We start from the raw sequence: 18350 nt of genomic DNA on the forward strand, positions 1-18350 counted from the left end.
TGTATTAAAAAACACAATAATATGGAAATAAAGTGTGCGGCCAAAGTATAATACAGTTTTCCAGGCATTTCAGCTGCAGGGGACTCAAGGATGTTGATGCTAAAAACTCAAGGAGGATGGATCGTGAAGACTATGCAGTGTAACTATCTTTCTGAAGTATGAATTCAAACTGGTGAATTGTTTTTTAATACCTTCAGTGAGGGATGAATCATTACCTGTTAAGAAAATAACACCCTCTTTAGAATACTCTATTAAAAAATTATTAAGTCCAAATCTGTCTCTTTGGAGGTTTGCCCCTTTGAATTTAGTTCTATCCCAAACAAAATGCATTTAATGGCAAAGTCCTTGTATTTTCTCTTAACTAACCTGAATTTCTTTCCTTGAACCTTTACTCATGTGAAACAGCAGTGAGCCTTTCACCACTTCCTCTAAACTTACTCCAAATAGAGCCAGTTTCTCTCTCCAACTAAGCCTGTTTCTTGTGAACGCACAGAAAGGTACATGTGACCCCCGTCCATCCTGTATCCCTGACAGACAAGGCGCAATGTTATCTACAAGATGGTTATAATCTCCAGCTCAGTTTTTTAAACGATCAATCTTTGCAATGCTGAAATACACACAATCACTGAGCATCTCCCCACCACACTCCCATTCATGCCCAGAAACTGCTTTCATTTTTAAAAGCTCCTCTGGAAGACTGTGAGGAAATGGCAGTGGGCAGTGTGCAGGTTTTAAATCTATACAAGTTCTCCATTAAAAACAGAACCACCAGAATAGCAAAATAGACCTGTGAATATAGGCATAAAAACTAGATGACAAGGTATCCCCAGCAAGGCCAAAATAAGTGTGGGTGAAGACAGGACCTGTGTGGTCCTAGCAGGGAGGAAAGACAGGAGAGCAGCAGGGCTTCTGATGGAACGGCGGCCCTGAGAACAGAAGAGCCCCAAACTAACATGTATTCCCTGGAACCGTGACCCAAGCTGGAGAGGGCTCTGCACAACCCAACTCACTGGTGAGTATAAGCGGACAGGCTAACAGTGTGGGAGAAGCCTGAGTCCTAAAAATGCTCAAAATTAAAAACTGAAGTTCCCTTCCAGGGTACAACCTCAGTGTAAAGGAAGTGCTGGGAGTAAAAGCCCCATTTAGCAGGAGAGAAACAACAAAGGGCAAAAGAAAGAGAAAGTCCAGATAAAAGTAGGGGAACAAAACAGAGGGAGCAGATTTCAGATATTAATTAGCCAGTCTTTTAGCACTTGACAAAAAAAAAAAAAAAAAAAAAAAACAGGAGAGGTAAAGTACAGATACTGTAGTCACGTTAGCTTTTTCCTCTCCTGAGTCATAATTCTGAATTTTTTAGCCTCAGTTTCAGGTTTTGATTCCTGCTTTTGCTTCCATATTACCCAGAATTCACTCTAACAAGCAGCCACACCAAGAAAATCTTTCAACAGTTCCTCTAAACAGGGTTCAAGTCTGCATTTAGCTCACGTGTAATTAAGGTTACAAGACCTCCCCTAGGTTTTCATTCTTCCTAACATTGGCTGGGGGATCAGGTAGAACTCCCTCATCTCATAACAACCCTTGGTTAACTTCTCTGGTTGGGGAATTACACTTCCAGAGTGAGACGCTGGTACTTAGGTTGCTCTGCCTTAGATTCATCACAACAGTTTTCTCTCTAGTGGCAGCCAGACAGCATCACAAGGCTTTTGTCAGTAACCCACTAGCAATTATTATTAATGAAAAGTAGGTTCTGTATCAATGAACAATCAAAGAAAGGGGACTCCTCCCTGCCCCAACTCAAGGATTTCAGAGAAGCAATCGGTCTTTTTCCTTTAAAATTAAGTGTGAGTCTATTTTTTCATAGGCTTCAGGGTTATTCAAAGAATTCAGTGTATAATTTCATTTAACTACTGTTTCCCAATCAGATTCCTATTCTTCATTACCAAATGTACTAAATGCATTTATTTTGAATGTTTTAAATTGCATTATTACATGCCACCTGCCATCTTATTTGAGGAACATACACAAAAGAAAACATTTATTTTGGGATTTATTCTGGGATAAGAAATGAAATATAGTTACTAGCCAATATGACTAGTAAAAAATAGGAGGACTGGAGAATAGAACCATGGCTTCTAATCAGATGGCAGTTGTCCTTGGAAGAGGAGATGTCCTCCAGATGGAGGAACCATGATTAGATCAAGCATGCACATTTGCAGGAGTTTTAATCAGGTCCATTTTCTCCAAGCAGCTACTAAAGGAAGTGATTGAGTGTTTCTGCCTACCGACCCCAAAGCAGAATGTAAAATGTAACGTACGGAGTGAGAGAAGATAACCTAGTCCTCAAGCTGCTTCCAATCCAGCTGAGGAGCCAGAGTGAGACACTTGTGACACGGCTGGAGGACATAAAACTGCAGGGGAACACACTGCTCAGCACCCCTATTTGTTTTACTGAAAGAAAGGAAAGAAAGAACTCAATGCTTCAAAAAAACTGGGCTCAGCAGAACAAAACTGCCTTCGGACTGCTACCCAGCGTGGGATAGCAGGGCTCTCCCTCCATGCCCACCACTCACCAATCAATCAGTGGTTTTTTTGTCTTTTTACAAATTAGGGCTCCACAGGGTTTTGTTTAAAAAAAACGAAACAAAAACAAAAACTTCAAAGTTAACCCAAAACGCAAGTTTAAAAACCACTAAACTAGATGAACTCTAAGGTCCTTTCCAGTTCTTCATTCTTTACGATTTTATGATCTCTTAAACAATCAACTCTGACTTATCACTGAGATCACTAGATTTGGAGCAGACTCCACTCAGAACTTGTTCTTATGATGTCTTCAGAAATTTCTTATGTTGGTGTTGTGGTGCTGTGTTGGTTTTGGAGAAACACTAGCAAACAAAAAAACCTGGGTGATACGGCTCAAAGTGACTCTGAGAAAGAATCAATGGAAGTAAGTACTTAAGTAAGTACATTCACTTCTGAAAGTACAGTAAAAAATAAAAAGGTCAATTGGCAAAATAACTGAGGACTTGGTGGATGTAATGGCTACACTGCAGATAATTATTTTCAAACTATCTGGCAATACTGCATCAATTGCAGTTCATCTTAACACAAAAACATTTAGCTTCACATGGTAAATGAATTACACAGCAATACCTTTAACGATAGGATTAAATTCCATTGTTCAATACGATAATTAAATGCCAACACTGATTTTTCTTAAAAACTCTTTATGATGAAATGAATACCTAAGGATGTCTGAACTTACAATACCTGCTACGATCAAAACAGGTAAGTGGAAGCCTGGAAGTATTCTTCCAAATGGCTGAACACAGCAAATTGCGTTACCTGACTCCAGCCTGTGTACTCATTTGCTTTACTGTAATTCCCATGGAACACAACCAGTATCAATCATAACCAGAGAACCAAGTGAAGAGTCAGAGAATATGCTGGGTTTTGGGACATCCCTAATCTGGTAAAAATTCCCCTCTTAAGGAAAACAAAATACTCATTAGTGAACCTGTTATATATAGTTGAAATGTTCCTCTAATAAGTTCACCCAAAGAAAAACACTACTGTTTGGCTCAAATATGAAATTTATACTGTTTCTGTTCATTAATGCCTTTACGTCTCTGCAATATAAGTTTGAGTCATCAGTCTGGAAAGTTTGTACACACCGTCTTCAGGAGTCTGCCTGGAGAACAGCTGGAGTATCTCTTTTGACAGGGATTTACCCATGTGCTCGAATACCCAGGCAAATTTGAAGAGCAGACTTTCCTTTACTCAATGTGCAGAGACAGAATTGAGCATTGCTAAGTCAGGGCCTCCCACGCCCTCACCATGCACATGTGCACGTACACACACAGACAACTAGAAAAGACAACATGAAAACTGACACCAAAACAAAACCCAAATGATAGAAAACAATTTATGGTTGATGTTCCATTTAGCGACAATGTAGTATGTTCTGCAGAAACTTCTCAGAATTAGGAAAACTTCAGTGCCAGATGCCTTTTAAAGGAAGAGATGTCTGGATATAATTGTGTTCTCAGAAGTGTCATCACCTGACAGACATCAGAACGGATGCCAGTTTTCCAGAATCCTTGGCTACTCAGCTCCACTGTTACTTCTCGTCTCATGGTATTCTTCTGTCGTATTTTTTGGAGCGCTTCCTAGAAGAGAATGCATTATGATGAATAGCCTGACAATTCTAAAGCAATAGCAAGCCAAACATCAAGCATTAGTAAATAAACTAGATTCATTCAATATTACATTCAGGTAGTCAAACCTCTTCATGACAAATTACATTTTTAAAAATGAAGGCCAGGATGCTCAAAGCCTTAGTTATAAGCCAGTCTTTCCTGGTAATGGATAAGAAAAAGATCTAAACCAAATTGACCATTCTGGTGAGTTCTAACAAAAAATGCCCTTTTACTGAAAAAAAGACAAAATGTGGCATTTGGAATTGAAATCAGCATGGAAGAATTATATTTGTATCAAGCTTTATGTTAAGCATTTATATCTAAGAATGAGAATCAGTAAATTAACCAGCAGCCCACATAACTCTAAAAGTTGCCTTCTAATTTACAAACCCTTACAAAAATTCTTTCAGCAAGGGTACATTTTATTAGAAAAAAGACAATGATCCAAAACTTGTGCAAGATATAAATAGGAACTGACTCTTCCCTTTTACCATCATCCTTCAAATAATTAATGATAAAAAAACATTATACTGTGTGCTGATTCAGTAAAAACCTCATAGGAATTCATAATAACAACAGGAACAGCCACCACCACCACCACTATTAAGTTCCTACTACAGGTCAAATACCACCAGAGGGAAGTTAAATAGAGTATTTCAAAGTCCACACAACCATTTTTTCCCTGGGTGCACCAAGAGAGGGACATTTCAGTCAGCCTCTCTCAGCCTAGGTTCCCTCCTTTATGATGAAGCTTGAGTCACAGAAAGTGACAAGGCCAGAATTCACCTTCCCAGCTTCAAAACTGTGTTTACACTACCGCAGCAGAATAATACCTCACTGAGACAAAATCTATCTTGATACCAAATCCATTTACTCTTTTTTAAAATTGAAGTATAGTCAATTACAATGTGTTAATCTCTGGTGTACAGCCCGAATCCATTTACTCTTAAAATTAAAACTAAAACATAAATGATCTTGGAATGCAAGGATAATATTGTCCATTAATAAAGAAACATGGAATTTGGGATCTAAAACCTAACAAAGTAAGTTCACTGTACTAAAGTAACAGATATACAGAAGACAATCTTTTACAACCTCAAGATAAAGAAATCTGAGTAAGACTCAAAGTGGTACTATGTGCAGTCTAATTAATGATAAAAGGCTGATTGAGCAAGTTTTGAACTTTAATTTCTAGAGAAGCTTTATTCATTCCCAATTTCCATTTAAATACTGGCCTTTTTATGGGGAAAATGGTCTCTTAAATACTGAAAAAGGAAAAAAAATCAATCAGCATACTAATGCGAGGAGGGGAGTAAAGTATGATTTTTTTAAAGCATTTTTCTACAGGTGTGGTGTAACAACAATATCAAAATAAACCTGACACACATCACCATTAGTTACAGAAGATCAGGGTCCGATACCAACCTCCCTCTGTGCCAGCTTCTGCTTGTCAGTTTGTTTGACTTTGGGACTATTTGCTAGGAGGTGGCGAAGCTTCACATAACTCTTCCACAGTTTCTGGTACCTAAGGAAAAGGACAGGCAGACATCTCAGAAAAAAAGAAGGCGAGTCTAAAGTGCAGTAAAGCCAAGTGTTCTAACAGGCCTGCTCAGTCATAAACTGCACCCTTGTGAATATCCTTACTGGCAGCAGACCTTCATTCTGAGGAAGGACATGATTTGGTGATTGAGGAGCAGGATGACCAAGAGTCATCTGGAACCTAGTTACTAAAGCTGATTATGACTTACTCGGATTGAAAATGAGGTGTCACTATACAGATGTATCTCTCTGGGAAAAAATTCCAAGGGAGACACACAAAAACCAATAGAAATGTGTGGTTTCACACCACTACCTCTTTGAAAGTAATATATTTTACTTAAATATGTACTTTCTGGTGTTTGTGGAAAGAATGACCCCTGACTTAATAAGGATATTGCCAGTCTCTGACCTGCCTTCACTGAAAGTAAAAGTTGGAGAGTGTTAGGAAGGAGAATCCCCTTTGTGACAATACCCACACTACACAGCTACGTTCATCCATTTTTCCATTGGGGAGGACAAAAGACAAATGAAGTACACTGATTAGTGTATATATACCATGACAAAAATAAGCATATTTGTAGCCAAATATGTGATAACCTGGATCAGTCTAAAGAGTACAGTTAAAGCATCATGGGAATGAAGAGAATATCCAGTCTTGCATCAATTCACACTCCTGCCACCTGAGAGTCCACAAGAGCCTAATCACATTCTACTAACACTTTTCTGGCAAGGAGGGGCTTGCCAAAGATTTCTCTGTCATAGTGAAGCTGCTCCTTTCTCAGCCTTATCTGGGTCTCTCCTTTTTGATAATATTTTTTTAGAGAATGGAGGAAGAAAGAAGTACTTACACAGTGCCTGGTTCACTGCTTCATACTTTTATCCAAAGAGGGGAAAAAAAAGAACAGAACCCTTTAGCCTCTTCTAATATATCAGCCAGAATTGGATTTATGAATTGAAAATCTCCCATGCCCTTTTCTCCCATTATGAATCCTTTAAAAAAGCTAAATCAGGAAACTGTCTGTTTGTTTAATGAGGTAGAAAATCCAAACACTCCTGAAGAATATAACAGTACTATTTCCATTCCCACACATCTTCATTTTCTCCCAGCAAAACACTAGCATGCCAGTCGGAAAAACCCAAATGTGGAAAATAACATCAATTCTAAGAGTCAGAAGTCATGGCTTCTCCTTCCAATACAACCTTGTCTTTACATGGGATGTTGAGCTCTTACTAAGATGCCCCCAAAATAGAATTCTGCCTAAATGTGGCAGTGCTAGGAACCAACGTGGTATTACCCTCCTCTAGAGGGCACTGAAAAAAATAAAAAATACTAAAAAGTACTATAATGATAAATAAGGGAAAAGTTCCTTAAAGGTTAAAAACATATAGGACTCATGTTGACCAAGACTGCCAAGGATAATCTATTGAATCATAATTTCCTGCAGTCAAACATGTAGAAAAAATAATTCCTCAGGAGCTACCAAAACTTGTTTCATTTGGTAACCTAAGTTTGGAAACAGGGCTCATTTCAGGTCTTAATTTTTAAAAAGGAAAACATCCACTAAAGGGTATTCCTCTGCTAATTCAGCTGTTAGTAGAAGGTGAAATTGGCTAAGACAAACACTGAGAAATATCTTACTGTGGGTCTCCAGCATAACTCAACTGTGCAGGGCGTATCCCAAAGTGGACAATAATCGGAAAAGTAATCACATCGGGGTTGAACTGTTCACGATCCAGTTGATCGATGCGGACAGAGCTTGGTTTCTACAGAGGAAAATCAAAGCCATTTATTCCCATAAGAAGTCTTTAAGTATTGACTTTAACCTAAGTAGGAAAGAAATTAATCGGATTTTTTTTCTAGGAAAGCCTCATCCCCAAAGGGAAAATGTCATTTAAAACCCTTTAATCATAGCAGCTATACTATATAAAAACTATAATGTCATCCCTGTAAATGAGTCTGTGCCATTTGGCATAATGAACAATGATTTTGTCCTTTTTTGCCATCCCCTAGAAACCTTTAAAAATTAAATTTTTGAAAGGACACCTAGTCAGGTATAACTCTTCCATAACCTCTCCAAAGGCACAGAGGAAGTATTCCGCATGACTAGAAAGAGATGTGCTGGCTTATTTGGCTTTAATTTCCCATTTCAAATGAATAGCTTATTTCTACTCAAGATGCACAGATAGATGCCTCTAAAATTATTTCTTCCATTAGTTCTCTGTGTAGCTTATATATTCCTTTAATTCCACACCTTTAAATTAAAAGGTATGATGGTACAAAGACCAAATAGTTAAGCTTCTCTTAATATGTCCATGTAGGCCATTTTTAAATTTTAAGAGAGCCTCATAAGTTTTTTTACCCCCAGGTCTAGTAAAAAAAGAAATGGATGGCTGGTTCCTTCTTAAGTTCCTAAAGTATTAGGAACTATTTGTAAAATACTTTCCATCCTGAAAGCTTAAGTTCATGAAGACAGTAAAGTCACGGAGAGAACGTTTTAGCTGCCTCCTTGCTTATATTCAATGTTCAGGGCAGCCCCAACTTAGAAACTGAACTCTTCCTAGGGGATTGTGGGGCTCTCTGGCTCAGCTACTTTATAGCCAAAGGCTACAGAACTGATCTCCATGGGGCCACCAAGCTTCATTCTGTTGCCCAGCAGCTATGCCCAACAATGAGAGTTTGGTTGGTGGCCTGGTTTCTCCAGGATACAGGGGTTTCAATGCTGAAACTGGGAAAGCCCCCAGCAACTGGGACAAGCTGGTTACCCTACCCATAACTGCAGCCCTTGTCAGCCATCTGACAAATACAAGTAGGTGACAAAGTGACAAGGCTTGTGTAAATTCACCCACATTAGTGAAAAAACAACTTAGACTTAAGGTTTTAAAGAATATTTCAATGTCATTTAACAACCAAAATTTTACTAGTTTCTTGAAAAGTTGACCTCTGCTCTCAAAATTAATAACTGGAGAAGATTTTGGTCGCAGGTAACCTAATATAAAAGTTTTTAAATGCCCATCAACAGTAGTAACATGCTATTTGGGTCTAAGAATTGTTTCCAGTATTTTATGCATCAAAGCCACAGAATACATTTTTAAAAGAGGAATTGCACCACTGAAAAAATGCTAGTGAGGTATTCACGTTTTCAAGATTTTAAACACCATGCTATAGAATCAATAGAGGAAATATGATCTGAAATATCTCTAGTATCTCTAATGTATAGGAGGAGGGGGGATAAAATAAGTTCTAGACTTGGGCCACACTCTTTAATACCTATCATATCATTTTTGTAGATGAATAAAAAACATTTTTGCCAATCACCAATGTATTCCCCGGCAGAGGCAAAGTACCTAGGGAGGGAGATTAAGTTCTGCAGCAATAAGTACTTAATGTGACCACAATGGTTTGAAATCTGTAATAAATTCCTCAATATCCTTACCACTGGGCAATCTTTCAAAGCAAGTACTGCTGAGGATGAGATGTGATGCCACGTTTCCTCTGCCCTATTCTCAAAAGGATATAATGAAAGGATGTTTTCATGACACAGAGTTTTCAGGATATTTTTTTCCTTTAAAACTAAATACCAAACACTAAAAAAGAATTAACTTCAACATGACCCTAAGCTTGACACCCAAACTTAGCTTTCCTAATTTATTTCTGATTAATTTCCAACAGAAACTTTCCACCCTGACCAATCTGTGGTTTCCTCATTATCTTCCAAACTGGCCATATACCATCTCAAGTGTGTACATTCAATCATGCCAATAATTTATACTTGATTCCTTAAAGACCTCAGTAGAGTGTTTATGAAGCCTGGCAGCCTGGCCTAGTGATCTCACCTGAAACTACAAGCTTTCCTGACTGACTTTTTTACAGATTGGCCCATTGATTCAATAATTCATCACAGACTCCTTTCATATGGATATGCCATGTGTTTGCAGCTGGACAAGCATCATATATAATCTATATTCTTCACTAGCACCTGGCTCACGTAGCAGTCCCTCAGCAACTGAGCGGAATGATGAACATGGTAATGGAGCAAATACCTTCTATGCCACTGGCTCAAAAACAAGCAAGGAGTGAATCAGAAGCAACTGGGGATTTTTTTTGAAAACTATGGATCTTTGAGCCCCATTACCTGGAGTATATGGGATGGGGTTGATCAGGGCATTCTTATATTTTTATAAGCTGTCCAACTGTTCCTAGGATTTCAGGAAATTTAACCATGCCATGGAAGAAAGCCCCAGGGTGAGAGTGTTCCCAAAGTGTCCACAGAAAACCATGGGACTCTTTAAGCAGACCTACCAAGATGGAAAGGTATACCTCCCATCACCATCACCATCACCCCCACCCATCCTCTGATCCAACCATAAAACTGACAGAAGAAATGTAAATTTATGCAACTGTTTAAAGAAGAAAAATTAAATTCACAGTAATACTCTTACAGTGCTATGACTCGTATATTTCTTTTAAAATTAATTTAACAGTATTTATGTGGCTTAACAATGTAACAGTAAAAACTATGTGTTTTCAGTTTTTAATAAGTTTGTTTAAAAACATTTTTATTAAACACTTTCACTTTCTAGATTTAAAATAATCAGTATTAGCTGAAATGCTTGATTTGCAAATAGCAACATTTTGTTTGTGCAGATGTTACTGTCATGCTACAAAAAGTTGATCCAGAGTTTTTATTTTTATGAATCAAGGCTATTAAACAATTTGTCAGCCTTTTTAAAACAACAGCTTTGTTTAAATAGATTACTTTGCTTCTCTACATAGATGTATTTTAATTCTCCACTTTTAGAAAACTTTATCCTGATAAGATGCCAAAATATATTTTATGAAACAACATACTTTAGAGAAAAAAATTTTAATATATAAAACAGCACGTTCTTCATTAGAGAAAACTAGTTATCTATTAATTCTCTGCTTTTGATTTTTATATTTTTATTTCAAAAGTTACCAATAGAAACCAATTTTTAAGCAAAAAAATTAAGAAACAAAATGAATGGGAAATATTTGTAATAATTATAGCAAAGAATCAATAAAAAAAGGACAAATGCCACAAAGGAAAATTAGACACAGGATATTAATAGGCCTAAATTATCAAAGAAAAACTTTAAAGGTGAATAAGCATTTAAAATATCAATTTTTGCTAGAAACCAAAATAAACAGAAAACTGAACTAAATAGTAGCTATTTTTTTCCCTACCAAATTGACCGTTTTTTTTAAACTAGTATAACCAGAACGAAGAAAGGGGCACTCTCAAACACTCCTGGTCAGAGTGCAAATTTTACAGCCCTCTGGAAGGCAACTTACCACATGTATCAAAAGCCTTTAAAATGTGCATACCAAAAGAAATTACATGGACACATTCAAAGATAAATACATATATATGTATGTACATTTATACACACATATACAAATTCAATGCAGAATTACTTGTTGTAACAAAAATCTGGAAGCAACTTAGGTGCCCAGGAATAGGGGGTTAAATAACTTAGGGGGCTTTTTTTATTACACACCTAAAGAAATGTAAGACTAAGAAAAAATAATAACTTCGTGGTGGTTGTTCCCAGAGGAGGATAAGAAGGAAAAGGTCTAAATATTAATATTTAATAGTAATTTTGCTTCAAAAAATAAGGAATATATCTATTCTAAAGAGACTAGAAAAGTGAATAGGAGTGAATAGGAGAATGGAATTATGGATAATTTTTATTGTCTTCTTTGGGCCATTTTTCTATTTCCCTAATTTTCCATAGTGAAGATATATTACTTTAATACTCATAAAAAATCAGATCTGAACATATCTAAAAAATTCAAAATTCTTCATAATAAGTAGAATAAATTTATTAATCAGATAAACTGACTACTAAATATGCCTACCCTGTAATATTTTTCTCATTTACTAAGTATTTAAAGGAAAAAATTACTCAAAAGACAAGAAGCAATGAGTACTTAAAGCTTTTGAAACGTTCTGTTATTGTTTTTGTGAAACACTCAAACCGGAAATGAAGTTGATGCAGTCTGTGAGTGTTAACACCAGCACGTACCGTTCCAGGGTTGGTGACGATCATGCCCTTGCATTCTTCTGCATATTTCTGCCACTCAAGTTCCTCCCACTGAAGCATATTGGCAATCTCCTCTTCTGGAACCAGGGCTTTGCTACATCGTAACAAGTACAAGAGAATCTGGTGCATGGACAGCACTTCCTTTCCTCCATCTTAGGTGAGGGTGGAAAGAGAAGGGAAATAGGGCTACTCAATCAAGAGCCAATCATCCATCCAATAAGGAAAAACAAGACAATGAGGGGGAAAAAGAGCATTTATAAAGAGGTAATTTAGAATTTATACTGTTTAAACAGCTGCCAAATAATAGGAAAGTCATTTGTTTCATTGATGAACAGTGCTCATAAACCATCTCATTTACTGAAATGGCAACAACAACATTATAAATGATAAAAGGGTCCATTTGTGAGGTACGATTATAAAAAAGGTGCCTACCAAAATAAAATTAAAACCACCTAGCAGTTTATAATATATACAACCATGTTATGTCTTAAATATTTTATCATTCTTTCTACGGTAACAGACGAAAGCCCTCTGGAAGTGATGTTACTGTCTTAAGGAAATTCTAAGCTTTTATGAGATATCTATGGATGTTTTCAATAAGCTGTTGCGTTATGGTCTAATTTTTTGGTGCTAATGTGCTGCACCTGCCGTGATGAATAGAGCTAAAGAGGCTGTACTAATATCATGAAGATCATTATGGAGTTAGTACATGGAAAAAATACCAAGTAATCTGAGACCTACAGAAGCATTTATTACCAGGTATAGAGGATAAAAACAACAAAGAACATAATTAAAGTACCTTGGAAAAAGCCAATTAATCTGGTACTTGATGAACCAGACATTCATCGAATGTGGGCCTTAATTTTAAGCTTACAGGTTTCTGCCTTCTCTTTGGACTTAAGCTTTCTGACCAGCATGTTTGACCACCTGGAACGCCTTTTCTCTGCCTAGTTCCACCCAAAGGAAGGACAAGAGCCCTGAAGGTGTAGAGAACACTAACTACCCTCCCCAAGGCATGAGATATGCTAGGAACAAGCACCTCATGGAGAAACAAGAGGACCAAGATGGTTGAGATGAGTGGGCACAAATGAGAGGGTCCTATGTGTGCCAGAGGAGTTCATGGAACCCAAGGAATTTGGGATACTAGAAAATGGAAAAAGATAAGAGATTTTAATTTGAGTTGCTATTGGCTTAGGAGGCCTACACACCTGAGAGAGAAAATAGTAAGGATCTAAATTTCTTTTTAATCTGTGTTTTTCTGTCTCAGATGCTGCTCTGCCATTATATGGCACTGCTGCTACAGAGCTACTACAGGAATGCATTCATTCATTAATCTAAATATTCACTCATTCAACAAGTATTTTTTGAGCACCTATTATAGCAGACCCTGGAAACACAGTGGTGCTAAATAGCCAAAACCCCTTATATTCCACTGGAGGGAAAGAGACAGTAAAAAACAACTGCATAATAATAAATCAGAGATGAGTGCTATGAAGAAGGATCAAACTGGGCAACCATACATAAAAGGGTGGTCAGAAAAGGCATCTTTGAAGACGTGCTATGTGCAAGGACTTGAAAGAAGCAGAAGAACCCCATGCGGCTGCCTGGGAGAGGAGTGAAAACATAGCCAAAGCCCTAAGGTGAAGTGGGGATGGTGTGTTCCAGGAACTTCCAAGAGGCCAGTGTGGATGGAGTGAAGTGAGGAGGAAAGCGTGAGGGAGGCAGCAGGGAAGTAAGATCTTGCGAAGCTTTACAGAGCACAGTAAGAGCTCCAGATCTGACTCTCAGACAGGAGTGTGTTTTTTGCCATTACGCGACAGGCACTATGAGTGGTCCCATGTAGCAATTATACAAAAAACAAACAAACAAAAACATAAGCTCTATGTCCTCAAGAAGCAAGTAGGCTAATGATGATTAATCACAACAGTTCCTAGAGGAATCTCTGGAGATAACATTCTGAAAACAGAGTTCTCTAAATTAAAGATACTGAGTCTCTTAAAAAAAATGTCCAAGAAGTGACAAAGAGGAGCCCCACGCAGCTATCTGGGAGAGAAGTGTACAAAGTACAATCAGCACACAAGAGGACATGTTCTAGTTACTATTCATATTATTGTTCACAGCAGAGAAATTGTTTTATGCCCCATTACTAAACATCTGCCTTAAACCCAAGAGTCACTTTTGATTAACAAACTTCCATGGTTAAGGGCATATTTCTTATAGTCTGTCTCAAAAGGCATTTCAATCCACCTGTGACATGTTTTCCTCAATCAGGGATGTTCCCCTCTTTGCTAAGGAGCCCAGCAAAGCCACAGTGCCTCCCTGTCGGTCACAGCCTATGGTGACCTCTGCTTCTGGTGGGGGGTGCGGTGAAGCGAGGGCTGAAGTAAGCAGGTGGACAAGAGAACTCTAAAGCCAGAGCATGCGCAGATACACTGCACGTGTACACACACACACTGCAGCAGGATAAAGGAAACCTAGAGAGCCTTGAGAACTGCCACGCTGACCACATTCACTAGGACACAAGCAAAGGGTAAAATGGTATTTGGCTCATAATCTTTATGTTTAGTAAGATTACTCAAGAGGACTGTGGGTCTATAAGGCTATGTCAGGAGTCTAGGATATCGTAAGGAGGAGTAGTGTTGTTTTGCTGTAAGCATTAGAAAAAAGATTCAGATTTTATTTGGGGAGGCTGATGCATGGTGGAAGGAGCAAAGATATGCAACCCCAGGTGTACAAACTGGCACCGGAATCTCCCCACAAGCAGTTACAGATGTCTGACTTCAAATAAAAATGAAATGGACTAGGGATATTGAATTTAAAATGAAAAGACTAAAAAACTCAAAGAGCTACTGGGAGAGGGGAACACTTAAACCTACAAACCAAGGGCACTGCCCAATTCAGGAGAACACCTGCGAGATCAAGAAGGCAGGCCACCAAATGCTTATGAGAATGCCTCCACCCGGTTTGGGTGCAAAGCTGCTGATGAGGGAGGTGAGTTTTACAGTAGCATGGAACTAGAAATTTTTTTTTAAAAAAACATACACATATCATCAACTGCAAAGATGGTAATGCTGGAGGAGAAATTGTAAATCCATGTAGAAATCTGCTAAATATTTCAAATCACCACTAAAACCTAAAAAGATAGGTATTTACCAATGTGAAAAAGTAGAAACTCACGACAGATAACCTGGGGTAAAAGGCTTATCAAGGCGGGGGACTGTGGCACCTCAGGAGGTACTGGGGTGCAATCCTTATGGAAATACAGGGACAAGACTAGAGGGTCCTGCCAGCGCCTGCAGGGCAAGGGCTGTATCCTTCACACCCAGCCCGGCAAAAAAGACCCTCCATAAATATTTGTGGAATGACTTTCGAAGCAGATAAATAATGTGGCCACTTGCTCGCAGACGGTCATGAATTTACTAATGTTAATGAATTGGCTCTTTTGGTTTGTCTGCTTTGCTACATGTTTATGTTGGGGATTTATGGAACTATGTCACTGAGGGCTGGGAAGTAATTTTTATCTCGTTGGCTGAGATAAATAGGCCATGATATAAATGAGAAATTAGAGCGGGTAAGCTAAGGTTAGCAGGAATTCTGCCAGCACTGGGACTGGAACCGTGACAACGGCTCATTATTCGGAAAGAACTGGAGTTTGTGTTTCAGGGAATGAATCTGGACAGTCATTAATGAACTGACAGACTTTATAAACTCTTTCTTAGAGACCCAATTCTCTCAGTTTATATTGCTCGATTATTTATATGGTTATTTAGTGGGGGGGGGGTACAATTTGTTAGGGAATTTCTGTTAAGAATATACTGGTTAAACGAGTATTTCTCAATAGTGTAATACTCATTTTTAAGAAATATAAAAATACCTTCCTCTTTCCCTGCATTAAGAATAAGTATATAACTGCGTTACTACATCTCCTGTATATTCCTACCAAGACGCCTTTACATAATCTTAAGTTTTGAAAATTTGTATTAACAACACAGTATTTTCTAAAATTTCCAAATGTAAAGTTATATTAAGATGCTACATCAATTGATGTTTTTTCCCAAACCACATTTGCCTCCTGGGAATTTTGATACACCCTCCCACCCTCTGGCCCTGTCAGACATACCTAAGAACTACTTCCCCAGAATGGGACAATTTCCAAAAATCAATCTGCTAGGTAGTTGATTTGCAAAATTGATTCAAGATTTTCAAAGCTTTACTACAGCAAAGATATAAGCAATGAATAGGCTTTCCCGTAAGTGCAGCCTTCCTATCTTGAATTATGCCCTGCCCCAGGCCCGGCTACAGTCAGGATAAAAGCTTAAACTAGCTCTAGGAGAGCTCCTATCATTTATATGGCTACCTAAGGTAGAGGCAGGGATAGGAAAGAAACAAAAATCTGAGGAAGCTCTTAAAATCTTAATAAACTGGTTGCTCTATGATTTGACTTCTGGTAAATTGACCTGCAATGAATAATCCTTGGTTTTAAACTATACATTTAACTTTGGATAAACTTATATAAAGCAACTGAGATAGCTCATATTATAATAAACTGACATAAATAAAATGCAAATTAGAATGAGAAGACCATGAAATACCTGAAATATATAAAAGCTGCTCATTCCCACAGGAGTTCAAGTAAGATGCAAATAAAAAACAATGAGATGACTTTTTACCTATCAGATGACTAGTAATTTTCAGTGTTGGCAGATGTATAGAAAAAAGGTACTGTCAAAAGTGTTGGTTAGAACTACAAATTATGTTCTTTCTAGAGAGAACTTGGCCAACATCTTTCCAAATTTTAAAATGTGCATACTGTCTTAACAAATCATTTCTCTTCTAGAATTCTATCTCATAGAAACATCCACACAAATGCAAAAAGATAGATGTTTGTACAAGGCTGGTCCTAAAGTATTTATATGTAATGGGGGAAAAACAGAGACCTCCCAAATAGTCATCACAGAGGAACTGTCAGATAAGTTAACGAACATTCATAGTATGGAATGCCATGCAGCTGCTGAAGATTAAGGCACTGTATTTATATAGAGGATGTCTGAAATAGTTGAGCAAAAAGGTCAAGTTGTATAACATATTTAATAATGTTATCCCACTTAAAAGGAAAAAAGATAATTCTCTCTATACAGATTTACAAAAATTGAAATCAAACCATTTAGAGCACCTGCTCATTTTCACACATCTAGAAGGATGTGTTCACTTTTTTACTTTATACACTTTTATATTGTTTGTGTGTACACACACACACATGGAGTCAACACAATTAAGGGCAAAGATAACACTTCAGTTCTGTGAAGAAAGACTGGCCTTTTCAATAAATGATGCCGGGTCAACTGGATATAATTGAAAATAATGAATCTTGACCCATATCTCATACCATTTGTAAAAACAAACTTGAGGCACATTATAGACCTAAATCTGTAGAAAATATAGGAGAGAATCTTGATGACCTTGGATGGGCAAAGATTACACAAACGAGATACAAAGAGCTCTAAGCATAAAGAAAAATTACGTAAATTGGACTACATTAAGAATTTCTGTTCATCAAAAATCACCAATAAGATGGTGAAAAAGCAATCACAGAGAAGGTACTTGCAATATATATATACAGACAAAGGACTCATATATAGTGCATATATATAAAATACCTACAAATAAATGAGAAAAAGGCAGACATAACCCAACAGAAAAATGAGCTAAAGACTTCAACAGAGGCACTTCAAAAGACAACATCCAAATGGTCAATTAATATATGAAATCGTGCTCCATTTCATTAACCACTAGGGAAGTGAAAATTAAAACCATAATATGATAATGTGATACCCCTGAATACTCATCATAATGGCTAACTCGAAAAAAAAAAGAAAAATGCCAAGTGATGAAAATGTGAAATAACTTGAACTCTCATTTTTACTCCTGGTGGAACAGCAAAATGGTACAATCACTTTGGAAAACTGTTTGAAAGTATCTACAAAGCTTAATATAAACACATCCAGAATTTCCACTCCTAGGTACATATCTGCTATATAGAAAAGCATAAATGTACGCTCCCCAAAAGGCATGTGCAAGTGTTTGGTGAACACATGCATGCTATCTGAAAGAGCCAAAAAAGTGAAAATAACCAAATGTCCATGAATCACATTACATCTTAACTTAGTCATACCATATAATACTACACAGCAACGAGAATGAGCCAACTACAGTTAACTGTAACAAGTGTCTTGAAAACACATAATACAAAAGAAGACAAAAACAAAAAAGAATATGCAATCCTAGTTTTTATAATTTAAAAACAAATAAAACTAATACATAGGGTGTTTTCAAGTCAGAATAGAGGCTACCTTGAGGGGCTGGGTAGTGACTGGAAAGGGGATTTTGGATGCTGGTAATCTTGATCTGGGTGCTGAGTTTATGGTCATATTTATTCATTTTGTGAAAATTCATCCAGCCTTATATTTATGATACATCACTTCTCAGCATTTGCGTTCTACTTCAATCAAAGGTTTACTTTTTTAAAAATGAGAGACAATACCAAAGAAT

General features: G+C 37.4%; 1 protein-coding gene across 6 annotated transcripts in view; it reads right to left on the reverse strand.

Annotated features, from left to right (window-relative positions):
* Window positions 1-18350, reverse strand: part of DROSHA (drosha ribonuclease III) — a 104228-nt gene that overhangs the window by 44555 nt on the left and 41323 nt on the right. For 5 of the 6 annotated variants that reach the window (XM_032470559.1, XM_032470551.1, XM_032470555.1 and 2 more), the window contains 4 exons: window positions 11784-11953; window positions 7375-7499; window positions 5622-5721; window positions 4059-4166 (listed from right to left, as the gene is read on the reverse strand). In XM_032470559.1, the coding sequence (XP_032326450.1) occupies window positions 4059-4166; window positions 5622-5721; window positions 7375-7499; window positions 11784-11953 (503 nt within the window). The remainder of the gene's footprint in view (window positions 1-4058; window positions 4167-5621; window positions 5722-7374; window positions 7500-11783; window positions 11954-18350) is intronic. The other variant, XM_032470547.1, reaches the window with a different exon arrangement.

The sequence above is a fragment of the Camelus ferus genome, chromosome 3, assembly GCF_009834535.1.
Source record: "Camelus ferus isolate YT-003-E chromosome 3, BCGSAC_Cfer_1.0, whole genome shotgun sequence".
Lineage (NCBI taxonomy): Eukaryota > Metazoa > Chordata > Mammalia > Artiodactyla > Camelidae > Camelus > Camelus ferus.